Source organism: Rhipicephalus sanguineus, chromosome 4, assembly GCF_013339695.2.
Source record: "Rhipicephalus sanguineus isolate Rsan-2018 chromosome 4, BIME_Rsan_1.4, whole genome shotgun sequence".
Classification (NCBI taxonomy): Eukaryota; Metazoa; Arthropoda; class Arachnida; order Ixodida; family Ixodidae; genus Rhipicephalus; species Rhipicephalus sanguineus.
This window is the reverse complement of record NC_051179.1, coordinates 59,098,513-59,111,113: the sequence shown is the minus strand read 5'-3', so window position 1 is coordinate 59,111,113 and position 12,601 is coordinate 59,098,513. Positions and strand designations below refer to the sequence as shown.

Below are 12,601 nucleotides of genomic sequence, written 5' to 3'. Positions count from 1 at the left end.
CGAATTTCGGTGCGCAAGTTGACTTCACGGCACTGCCTAATGATAATGTAAGCAAGACACCTTCACGGAAATACGCTTTTTTTTTTTAATTTGTATTCTTCCGCGACTTGTAGTTGGGGATGCGGCGTTATATACAAGGGCGGGTTATACGTGAGAAAACATGGTATTAATGTAAATAATAATTATTGTTGGGGTTTTACGTCCCAAAGCTGCAATATGAATATGAGAGACGCCGTAGTGGGAGGCCTCGGAAATGTCGACCACCTGGGGTTCTTTAACGCGCACCTGAATATAGGCACACGGGTGTTCTTTGCATTTCGCCCCCATGGGCCGCCGTCGCCGGGAATCGAACCCGCGCTCTCAAGCTTAGCAGCACGACACCGTACGTGCTAAGCTACCACGTTGGGTATCGATGCAAATAGAGCCTCAAGATCTTCATACGCACCTGTGCGTACTCGTCGGGTGCCGGAGGCATTGTTTGCCTAGGCACTAATGTCGGCCTTGTTTTAAGTGCGGAACACTTTAGGGGCCCGGGCTGTCGTATAGCTCATGTATATCATGGCGTACATCTCATGTCGTTGCTTGGCGTCACTCAGGCAAAACCATGTATAGCATATCCATGTATAGTATAACATAGCGAGGGTACTATACTATGTCCATGTATAGCATAGTACGCACCTTTTATCCCGTCTTTTTCACCACAGATTGTACATGCACTGTACTTGTGGTAAATAAACTCAAACTCAAGGGGGTGGGAAAGGAATGTGAGGGGTGAGGACGAGGGATAGGAGGAGGGGAGGGCACATCGTAGCACAGCCGTGTGTAGTATAGTACAGCAAGAGGTGGGAAAGAGAGGTGAGGGCGAGGAGGAGAGATGTGAGGTTGAGGAGAAGACAAAGGTGGGAGAGCGTAACGCATAGCATATCCGTGTATAATACGTTGTAGCAAGGGGGTGGGAAAGAGAAGTTTAAGGTGAGGAGTGATGCCAGGGTGAGGAGGAGGGAAAGGAGGAAGAACGAGGGCGCCACTGCATAACAAATGAAGCTTTCCTCTCCCACCATGGACGTCGAGCAGGCTCCACGTTTGGCACGCCAGCGCGGGCTTGCCCGTGAACGCCAGCGTCACGGAAGGGCAGGCGAATCACTGCTCCGCACTTCCTATAACTATCACGTTGAGTGAAACTGCATGGATTTTTTTTCTCAAAATCTAACTAAGCGTGCTTCTTAGGATGCTGCACGCAGCGGCAACGCGGGGCCCCTTTCCCCCCCAAGTTCGACTGTATTGATTATCGCGAGCTTTGCGGTCACAGACGAGCGGAGAAGCGAACGGTGACCCCGCAAGACGGGCAGCCGGTGCGACGAGGAATCGTGGGGATGGAAGCGGAAAGCACGGGATGGCGAGCGGTAGTGCCTACTCGCTGCGCGCAGCCTCCTCGTAATCACACCGCTCACTCTCCCAAATACAAGCGGGAAAGTCCCCGTCCGTGAGAAAGAGCCAAAATTTTATCAGGGAAAGCTAAGTTCTTGGGGCGTTTCCCGCTGTCCGATGTTTGATATATATGAAGTTTCCGGCTGTTTTTGTTCGATGTAGCCTCTGATTTTCCTATGCATTGACGTTAAAGCATTGTCGTGATCGAATAGTTCGATATAAAGGTTCATTCCATTTGCCCGAGTTTGATATAGCCGGGTTCCACTGTAAGCGTTAGGTGTTATTGCGTATATAGGACGGACGAATCTTTGTTTCGCCCAGCAATCTGCAGCTTCGCCGTTGAGCAGCGCAAGCAACACAAGGACGAAGGAAGACAAACGAGAGGAGACAAGCGAGTCCTTGTGTTGCTTGCTCTGTTTTTGAGATAAAGTTAGAGTAGAGCCCGAGGTCTTGATATATTTTTAGGTGAGAGGAGCAGCAACTGATGACCAGCTCTGTCAGTACCTGATGAAATATACCTGTGTAGTACACCCCTGTCCCACCGAGGCGCAGGAGGTGGTGAAGCAGTCGACTTCAGAGGTACCGTAACTAATTAGCGCAAAAAAAAGGACAATAGACAAGGGGAATAAAACATACAGGGTGCAGCGATAAGCTTCAACTGAGGATTTACTCGCAGAAAAGACGTATATTCACTTCTGCGAGTAAATCTTTAGTTGAAGTTTAGCGCCGCGCCCCGTTTTTGTCTTCACCTTGTCTGTTATCCTTTCCTTGCACTTATTGGTCACGTCTGAAGTCAATCCGCACCAACTAGGCTAACTCGCCTCTTTAATACTAGTATATCAGTCCTATCCATAATTTAATGAGTGTTTCCGAAGCTGTTTTACGAGATGCTGTCTCTCAGCAAAGCAACGCTCTAACGACAACAGATACTGGTTGGCTTCAGTTGGTGGCTTATAGAACAGTCATCACAATTTACTGCTTCCCGAGAACTTTACACTATATTTCTTTCTCTTCTATTTATGTCTTACCGTCATGTGGCATAGCTCCGGCTTCCACGTCGCTCGGTAAATGTCTCGGGGGCACCGTTATGCTGGAATAAAATTTTAAACAAGAGTGGCATTGAAATAATAAATTAGTTATCCGCGAGTGGCAATTGCTGGTCGTGTAGTTTCTACGTGAAAAAAAGACATAATGTGTACAGTCAACAGAAGCATGGGTGTGGCACATCATTTCCGTTCGTCACTACAAGAACACGAAGAAGAGCAGGAGATTGCGCAGTGAAAAAAAAAAAACCCCACCGTCAGAACATTTTATGCAGCTATAGGTTGGAACAGCGACAGAGAAAAAGCAACAGCGGCTGCGAATAATATAACGTGTCGTCATCCGACAAAGTGTGATGTGTAAGCGACAGTTTAGACGGGCAGTTGATAAGATTTGACGTAATCGTAAATACGTGGGCACAGCAAAATACTAAATATCGTTGCCGCGACTGCTAACTGGAATAATGAGCATGAGATTATGAGGCGCTTTTTTTTTGAAAGAGCCAAATCCAGAAACCGAAACTGGGCTAACATAAGTTTCGCGGGAACGTATAAAGCCCGCCTAAGTATCTTTCACTTTTAAAACATTTGTAATCAAAATGTGGCAATTCCTGATTTTAAAGTGAACTGAAAAGGGCACTTTACATTAAAAAATGAGCCAAATTCTGAGCCTGCAGAATCAAACTGAGCCGGATCCATTAAATAAGCACTGCGTCAACAATCATGACTAAAACAACCAGCATGGCCGCATCCAATCTATTTCATTTGTGTCCTACTAGCTTTGCTATCGTGCTTTCGTTCCATAATTATTTTTTCTTGGGCAGGTTGGTACTTACTGAAAGTTACGATGTTGTGGGGCTAAACTCGAGTATAAGGAATAAGAGGCCGACTTTCCCAATTCTTTCTGCGTCTTAATTAGTGTTTCCTTTCAAGTTTCGCGCTATACGGTACTATGTCCTTCTTTCGCTCCAAGACGGTATATTTGAAATGAAAGACAACTGAAATGAAGATATTAAGCACCGATCTATTCCTTTAAAAAGAAGTGGTCCTAAACGGCGCGGCATAAATCCGCTGAAAAGAAGCTAAGAAGAAGAGTTGAAGCAATTTTTGAAGGCCATCAACATATGCGAAGAACAAGAAAACGCTGCCGGCAGTCCAGAATGACACGCCTGTTGCCTGGAAGGACCACATGCTCGACAAGTCTAGTCGTCGCCATTACGCCCATGCAACAAAGGACGCGACAGACGAAAGCGCAAGGATGGTGTGTTAATTTTGTCGCGAAATATTGCTATGTCGTTCACTCGCTGTCATTTAAACTTCTTTTGCGTAACCAATTCAAGCCCAAATGAGATGTTCCAATGTATAAGAGCCAAACCCCAACTTTACTCCTGAATACCGACGAAAGTGGCCTATAGGGGGTATACATTGAGCCTTGATCCGCAAGGCGGCAACACCATCGCTACGCCATCTTGGAGGTCCGTTCGTACTCGCCATCCGTGTTGTCCGTGCGTCGGCGTGCAGGGTGTGTTCTGCGTAGGTCTCTAGTCGTTTGTGCCGTACGGATCTCGGACACAACGCGTGCACCAAGTTTATTGCGCGTGCGGCGAGTGCGCGGACCGTCAAAATGGTGACCCCGCTGGTAGCGCTCCTCGCGGATGACGTCAAGTGCATACCTCCTATAAGATTTCAGCCGCAATATAGGTCGAGGTATTTTGGTGACAGGAGCACACTAGCAAAAAAGTGTTGGAGCGGGCCCGACCATATTGTCAGCAGCAAAAAACTGCATTTACCTCGGTTTCACTTAAAATGGACTTGGCTCTTTCAGAAAAAAAAAATGATACATATGTATACAAGACAATGTGTCCCCGTAGACGCCGCTTCCACTGGAAATCTTGAACCATGGAACTCCACCTAGTATTTGTAAGGGCCAGCCTCACATGGGCTGGTCCCACAAGGAGCTTGGTTCCCACAGACAGAATCGATTGACCCACGTGACCTCTATGTTGGCGTGCTGTTGTGAGACCATGTCTAGACGATATCTCACTCAGTCTATATGGCGCGTTGGTCTATATAAAATCAGTTATATGCCAGAACAATAAAGCAGGAAAAAGCGAACAAATGCATGTGTGTGGTCACTCATCGTCCATTATTTCAGTGGTTACACAGACACTGCTGTATGACCACTGTGTTAAGCATCTGTAACTAACTCGATGCTAAGTACGTCGATTTTGTTGCGACACTAAACTTTATTGTGATGGCAAATGCGACTTATTATACGTATTGAGGATTCTTTCGGTTTAACGGCCCAAAACCACGATATGATTATGAGGGACGCCGTAGGGGAGGGCTCCGGAAATTTCGACCACCTGGGGTTCTTTAACGTGCACCTAATCGAAGTACACAAGCCTCAATCATTTTCGCCTCCATCGGAAATGCGGCAACCGCGGCAGGGATTCGATCCCGTGACCTTCGGGTCAGCAGTCGAGCACCATAACCACTAGACCACTGTGGAGGGTTATTGTAAGTATTAAAAAATTACAAACGGAGGGACCAGATTAGGAAAGTTGCCGGAAGATGACTTCAGACCATACTGGCAAACTGCCGCTCAGCTTACTTCGGTGGATGCCGGCTAGTAATCTTCCATTTTCGTTCGTTGTTTTTCTAAATTCTTGTAAATAATTCCTAGAGCTGCTCACCTTCGGCCATTAGGCCTGTCGTAGCGCAAGAAGGCGTGGGTGGCGTGTTTGTTGTCGATGTAGCAATCCAAGCACAGGTCGTAGTCGGCACACACGTCGCACTTCCAGCGAATTCCAGGAATGTTTCTCTGATCGCAGGCGTCGCAGGTGATTCCGTGAAACCTGACATCTGCGGTGCATAAACACGTGTTAGTGTATACAGGCCACCGATTCAGAGCTTTGTGACCTTGATATTTTAGCGCCGCACGCGATGGCTCATAACAGGAACCTCCCCTGACATTTATACTTTCTTGGCATATCGTATTTCTAATGTCCTTTCGCGTAATACTGAGTGTTTTGATAACGATGGCGATGATCCTGAACAATGGCGGATCTTCTGCTACGAAAGATAGGCCATGGATACTATTGAAAGGAGGATGTTCCTAAATAATTAACTGCTGTAGTAATAAACAAATAGAAAAGTAGTCGCCGTCTTTCGTTTTACTTTCGCTTTCTTGGGACACACGTCTGCACTTGCTGATCGGTCAAGGAAACGTTCTGTCTTCATGAAATGGAACATCTGGGTCACAAAGGATGAATTGAAAGACAATGCGAAAATAGCCAATAATTCATAACTATATTTTAAAAGAAATTGATGTTGATCATCTTCGTCTTTATAGCAATGCCATAAACATTGGGTTACTGAATTATGTGAATGAGGGTGGCAGTGTCTGCTTGTTGGTAATGCATTCTACATGATGGCGGCGCAGGCTAAGGAAAGGGACAAACAGAAAAGGCACACTCGACACAAGTACACGAACCGTGTTTGTGCTCGAAACTAACAAAAGGCCACACATAAACTAGCACACGAAACACGGGACAGTGATGCATTTATCGCGTGTATCCACGTACAGTCGCGTCGGACAAAGATCAGCACAATTGGTGAATAGCGCAGCGGGAAATCGCGACACTGGGCGCCTTGTTTCCCAGCATGACAAGGAGAAAGCAGTAGGCATCATCTAAAGCGGTAGTGGCCGGCAGAAAGTAGCCAATCCTAAAGCCCAAATTTCTTTTGCTATTCGCGATTTTGTTGCTCCGTTCATCGGTGATCACTTGCGCTAATCTTTTTTCCTCTGCGGCTGCACGTTCACGTGAGCATGCACATATGTAGGTCATCGTCGACACATACTTACCGCCCTTCACGATGGTGGTCCTATCCAACTTGTTGGTTTTTTTTCTTGGTGGAACTCTTTCCCTGTAAACATCGGTAAGTCATGCCTTTGAAACGGGAACGGGCACTTTACAAGAATTGCGCTATCGACTATATTTGTCAAATAAACAAAGAACACTTTTACTCGGAATTTAGAAATGGCAACCGTGCATATATTTGCGGGGGCAGGTATACGCGAAGGCCGCGTGGTCCATTACTGTGCAATTTCTGAGTAAACAGATGTATTGCTCATGTTTGACATGGACGGACACTGAACACACGTGCTTCATGACACGCCCCGCAGCAAACATCAGCGCATTCGACCTGTTATAGCGTCATCGAGAGCTGTCACCATCTCGGTAAGTCCTTGGTGGGAAACGGTAGGTGCGGATCGCGTTAAGGCTCCATGGCTCACTTTGTTTGCTGGCTGAAATAACGCGGCTCCGGTACCGTGGCATCGTGGATCTCACAGATATCGCCGCTTCGCGCTTTCTAAAGGTTATGATCGAATAGAAACATCGGACGTGGTTTCACGCTTCATTCTGATCCATTTCACGTTTCATTTTGCAAGATGATCGACTAAAGGCGAACAAAGAGCGCGCGCGCACACACACACACACACACACACACACACACACACACACACACACACACACACACACACACACACACACACACACACACACACACACACACACACACACACACACACACACACACACACGCACATACACACACACGCACACACACGCACATACACACATACACACACACGCACACACACACACAAACACACACACACACACACACATACACACACACGCACACACACGCACACACACACACAAACACACACACACACACGCACGCACGCACGCGCGCGCACGCGCGCGCAGGCACATATGCACAGGAAGGCCATTTTGATTGCATTCGTTCAAAAAGGCGGGGTCGATCCCAAGAAGCGCAGTAGCGCTTGCAGGGCCTTCTTTTGCGACGTTATGTCATGTCGATGGCGTGGAATTATTTCTTCCGACAGAGGCTGGTCGTCTAATTTGTTGAGCGCGTTGCAAAGGGATAGTCGCTGTGCACTGTAGTGCGGGCAGTCGCAAAAAATATGTCTTAATTGTTTCTTCATTGCCGCAGTGGTCAGAGGTTGCGGTGTCGGCCATCGCAATGCGTGACGTGTAGGCGTTGGTAAACGCAACGTCCAACCATATATTCTACACCAAAGGGTAGCGTCTACTTGGCGAAGCCTCGATGGGACTCGAAGACGTAAGGTTGGGTCAAATGAATGCAATCGGGGATGCTTGAAGTGCAAACAAGAAAGTGCAAAGGCAACCTATAGCCCATGTGCGTCATTCAGTAGACACAAAGTAATAGAAAAGAGAGTGCAATATTTCAGGCGTAACAAGAGGGAGGCTAAAAAAAGGCAACACAAGGGCTTAATTGTCGAGAATAGTAGACTTATTGTCGACTATTAAATTCACTGTGCGGACTTTTAATAGTCCGCACAGCGAAAAGTACATGCTTACATGAATGTTTGCGTGCTTGCAGCTGAGCACTGCTTTCGCAACTTTCTCGAACATGCACATATTGATATCTAGTGGCGTAGGGTGCGCAAAAGAAAAACAATCTGTCCTCATGAGGGCGGTTGTCGTGATCAAAAGTTACTATGAAATTTGTTTTTAACCAATTATTCAGCGCTTCAGAAGGTTAAACCTAGTGGAGAGTAAAAAATAGAGAGCCGCATCGTGTAACGAGGCGTGTTTAACTTCTATTCACCATTCCTCATTGGCTGGACGCCACAACGTCGCCATTGTTACGTAGATTGGCGGCACGAAAAACAATAACAATTAAGCTGTATAACAGAAGAAAGGTTGTTACACAGCACAATAGCAGGCTGTAAAATGAGTGAGTATGGGACACTACAATGACATGTATACATGTGGCAAAAATAGTAATACTTTTTATACAAAGTTATAAAGTCCGGACACTGATAAAACCTCGTCAAGTTGCATGATATACTTAGCATGAGGAAGTAGATGGAGATTAGGACTGGACAAGATAGAGGTGAGCGTAGTAATCAACTTAGCTAGTTGGTTGACAGGTAATAATGCACCATGACAGGCAAGCAGATAACGATGTCCATGTTTAATATTCCCTTTGTCGCGTTTGTTTAGTTAGGGAGAGTTCGACAGCGGTGAACAGCTCAGAATGAAGCGACAGCGAAGAGCTATGGCAAGTTTATCGGCACTTACGCTGAACCACCGGGTTTTCTGACACGCAGGAAGGGATGGTCTTGGTAGTGCTTGCCTCTTTTGTAGCACTCGTCGCAGAGATCATAGTTGAAACAAACTTCGCACTTCCAACGGGTGCCCGTAATATCTCTACGACAGCAAGCGTCGCAGTGTATCCCTTCGAACTTCAAACCTGCAAAATGAGAGTTGACTTTGAGCAATCAACTTTACTTGCATGCAGTATAAAAATTTGTTGCGAGCTATGCCGTTATTGTTTTGTCACGTCTTGAAGCGTAAAGCTTATAACTGGGAGAATATGAAGCATATATAGTGCGGGACTGGTGTTTAGAACGAACTCTCACACGCGATAGTGCACAAAGGTCATTCGGAAAAGACAGGCTTGTTACTAAGCTTGGATTCTAAATGTCATGCCTTTATTCGGCATCAATCCCAAAAAGAGATCTAGCACATGAACCGTTTCTGTGTGAGACAACATAACATATTGCTTCGTGCGCTCTATGCAGGAGAAAAGAACGATGGGGGTTTTAACGGACACTCTCTCGTAGAACAGAGGGATTCGAAGACTAAGAAGAGACCTCTGTACTCAAGGGTGATTTTTCTAGACACTGTCAAATTCCGTCATATTGTCAAATTTTGTAATGACAGCATTTTAAAGGAGTACTGACACGATTCTGAGACATCGCAAAGGAAACATCTTTCGTTTCCTTGGTGTGAAGTGTTAACGCTCTCCACACTCCGGAGTCAGACAACACGTATAAAATATTTTACTTTGATTTCAAAGTTTTCGTCGCTGAGCATCTGCGAGCCAGGCCCACTTCAATGGATATTATGCCAACGAGTCAACACAGTTCGCTGAGTTTGCGAAGTCTGCGTTCTGCATGCAGCCTAAATCGCAGAAAAGACGGTCGGGGTCGCTGGACGACAATTCACTCATCGTTGTTTGCGTACACCACGAGCACATGACAGATCCGCCGCTAGTTGCTGTCTCGCCGTGACGTCAAACTGCGATGAAGCGTCATTTAGATGCCGCCGCCTCGAGCTACAGTGGCCTAGCCGAGCCAGTTTCGCGTGGCTCCTCAAGAGCCGTGCTGCGCATGCGCGAGGATCAGTGATGTCACAGAGCTGGCGCATAGGAGCCGGCACCTCCCGCGCACTCCGCCGCTGCCGCACGCGACTCGCTGCCGCCGGTCTGCGCTTTCCAGAGGAGTGACGTCGTAGCCGAGGTAGACGTACTGGCGCCGGCGCGCGCGCAGCTATTCGCCTTCGCTGTGCAGTCGCCGTCTGACACTGCGCTGGAGCCGCTTGATAGCGCCTTTGACTGGCGTTTGCCATTGTGGTTTAGCCATGGAGAAGAAGGAGTGCGCAAATGCTGCTCAACGGCGCAGAAGAGCGGAGAAGCTTAACTCATCGGATCCCGAAGTAGTTGCCTGGCAAAATAAATATACATGTGCCACATAATATATATACCATGTGTGTGTCATTGGAGCAGCAGTAAGCATGATAATCAAGCTAATCCTAGACAATCAGGAAAGCTAAGAACAGTCAGCTGAACCTTTGCTAACGCTACGTTATCCTGGCATAGCCGAGCTAAGCCACGGCAACATTTTTTATTGCGATAGCAATTATATGGACAGTCTCGGCTGAATTTTGCCGTCGCCGCCGTCATGCACCGTATATGTATAAGTATGTATATATATATATATATATATATATATATATATATATATATATAAAAGCCCCAAAGAAGAATAATTCAGAAAAATGCTTCCGAAGCGCGGAATCGAACCAGGGACCTCTTACTCCGCAGCGAGTGGCGCTAACCACTACGCCACGAAACACAGATCCTCCACGTAGCTAACGGCGAGCGTTATATAGACCTTTTTTTCGTGGGCGCCGCCATATTGCCTAGCGGGCGGCGTCGTTCTTGGTCTGGCAACCCACTGGCGTGTGCGAAGCTCCGCGTTTGTATGGAAGATATACGTGCGGCTGCAGTTGCAGCCAGTTTATTTCGTTCCGGCGCACTGAATTTCGTATCAAGTGATGCGGTCTACGTAGGAAATGAATCTGTGAGACGTCCTGAAACGGTTTGATCCGTTCAGGGTCAATGATGTTAATATACGACGACGCGAACGTGTCGCAAGTGGTCGATATCATATATTTTCCGCACTGTCTGTTGGAAAACCACGTAAATATTTCGACCTGTTCTAGCAGGGCAAGCAAGTGCCGCCACTCTTAGCAGATACAATGAATTCTTTTCGTGGACTGTAATCTTTTAGTTTCTTTTTCCATGACTACCGCTCGTACATGCGGTTGTGCGTGAGCACGCAGTCTCGATATCGTGGCGCGGACGGCATCTGTTTGTTGCTCGCGAACAGTTGCCTATCTTGTTTCTCAACTTTTAAGTGACCGCTTATTACTCGCTCATTTATTGCCCACCGGTGTGAACGAAGTTAGAGCTGTTTACAGGGAGGTGCTGCTACATATAAAAAAGATGCTGATCTTGACATGCCGGCGCGCTTCTTTTTCTTTTAAGAGTCGTGATACTTGAGTGGATTTCGCCGGCGATAAGATGAAGATGGTTAGGGAGTTTCTTCTGCCGGTAAGGCACGAAGTGCTCCCGGGCTCGAGCCTTTGATCAGCATCGGAGGTGATTCGCGTTTTTTTTTTTTTTTGTAACTTCATCTAACAGATGTACCGTTTTTGCAAAATTCTTGCTGTCGTTCGCAAAGCTAAGCAGCAAAACTGGCAGTTGAAGAAACATTAGACAAGCGTAACAACGTGGTTTTTGTGTCTCGCGTAGAAGAGAATTAACAATGTTGCATATCATTGCGCGACTGGTCGGACATTGTTCTTGACCACGTAAAAATTTGTCTTCCTGAGGTAGTTGTTCCACACGAAGTGTCAGACCTCTTTTTTTTTTTTTTTTTTTTTTTGCTATTCGGCTTTCATATGGCTCATCGTATACGATACACTCCGCTGTCTTGCGGAAGTTGTGACCTCACGACAGAGATCTCGCCACATTCTTTTCATGTAGCGTTCAGTGAATGTTCTGGTTTCACAAGGCTGGTACGGAGCACAAATTAAATGTATGATGCCGGTTACCCCGCTGCGAAGTGAGGGATTTCTCGTCCGTGCTAATACCGGTATACATCAACTGCAACGATCACCGTGTTGAGCCGAGCTACGAAGCTTACTTTTAGACAAAACACATCATATTAAAATATGATAATACAACGAAGCGAAAACAACTCAGGTGGGTACTCGAGTGGTACTTGGATGTTCTGCACTTTACCGGACAGGGCCGTACTTGACCGCTTATGTTTGTTCGCAAATCTGGCCATATCCGATTGATATTTGACTGCGTGGAACACTGGGAATTCCGGATATATTGCGGCACTTGCCAATTTATAACCTGTAACGTAACGCAAACGATGCACATTGAAGAGTGCACACAACCGCAAACACACCGCGCTTGGTGATGCACGTCGCATACTTATTCAGGCAGCAGTTTACTTTTTATAGTTGTTAGAACAACCAAAAAACGGCACAGTGGTTTCCCGTTGACCTTTCGCTGGCTGACATCGCAATAAAAGTGAACAAAATCCGCAGGTCGACCTAAAACACGCAAAAATTGTTCGAAAACGGCACTCATCCAAGCACCAGCCCGCACACTCCGCGCCGTCGCGCACGAGCCAGAAAGGAGGAAAGCGCTGGTTGCCAGTCTGGTCCTCCTCGCCCGATGCAACGGTCTATACACACCCTTTACCGCTGGACGGACTCAGAGACGCTAGGCGCTTATAAGCGTTTCTTCATTACCAGCGAGATGGCGTTAGGAGCACGACGGGCGGATTTAAAAGTCGTCGGCGAGCTCGCTCGCTTCTTCTTATATTTGCGCAGGGAGAACCTTGCCCTTCCGCTGTCTGCTCGCGCGGTTTTCTCGTGCTGAGGGAAAGATGGATGTTTCACGCTTTCACCGCGATGTCCGCGCTC

The 12,601-nt window shown here is 46.9% G+C and overlaps 1 protein-coding gene across 1 annotated transcript in view; it reads right to left on the bottom strand.

The window, feature by feature from the left end:
- The window catches only part of LOC119391228 (E3 ubiquitin-protein ligase MIB1-like), a 36,129-nt gene extending 29,810 nt beyond the window's left edge, over positions 1-6,319 (bottom strand). The window contains exons 1-3 of the mRNA XM_037658902.2: positions 6,307-6,319; positions 5,165-5,333; positions 2,457-2,518 (exon numbers count right to left, since the gene is read on the bottom strand). Of these exons, the coding sequence (XP_037514830.2) occupies positions 2,457-2,518; positions 5,165-5,333; positions 6,307-6,319 (244 nt within the window). The remainder of the gene's footprint in view (positions 1-2,456; positions 2,519-5,164; positions 5,334-6,306) is intronic.
- Between the last annotated feature and the right edge of the window lie 6,282 nt (positions 6,320-12,601).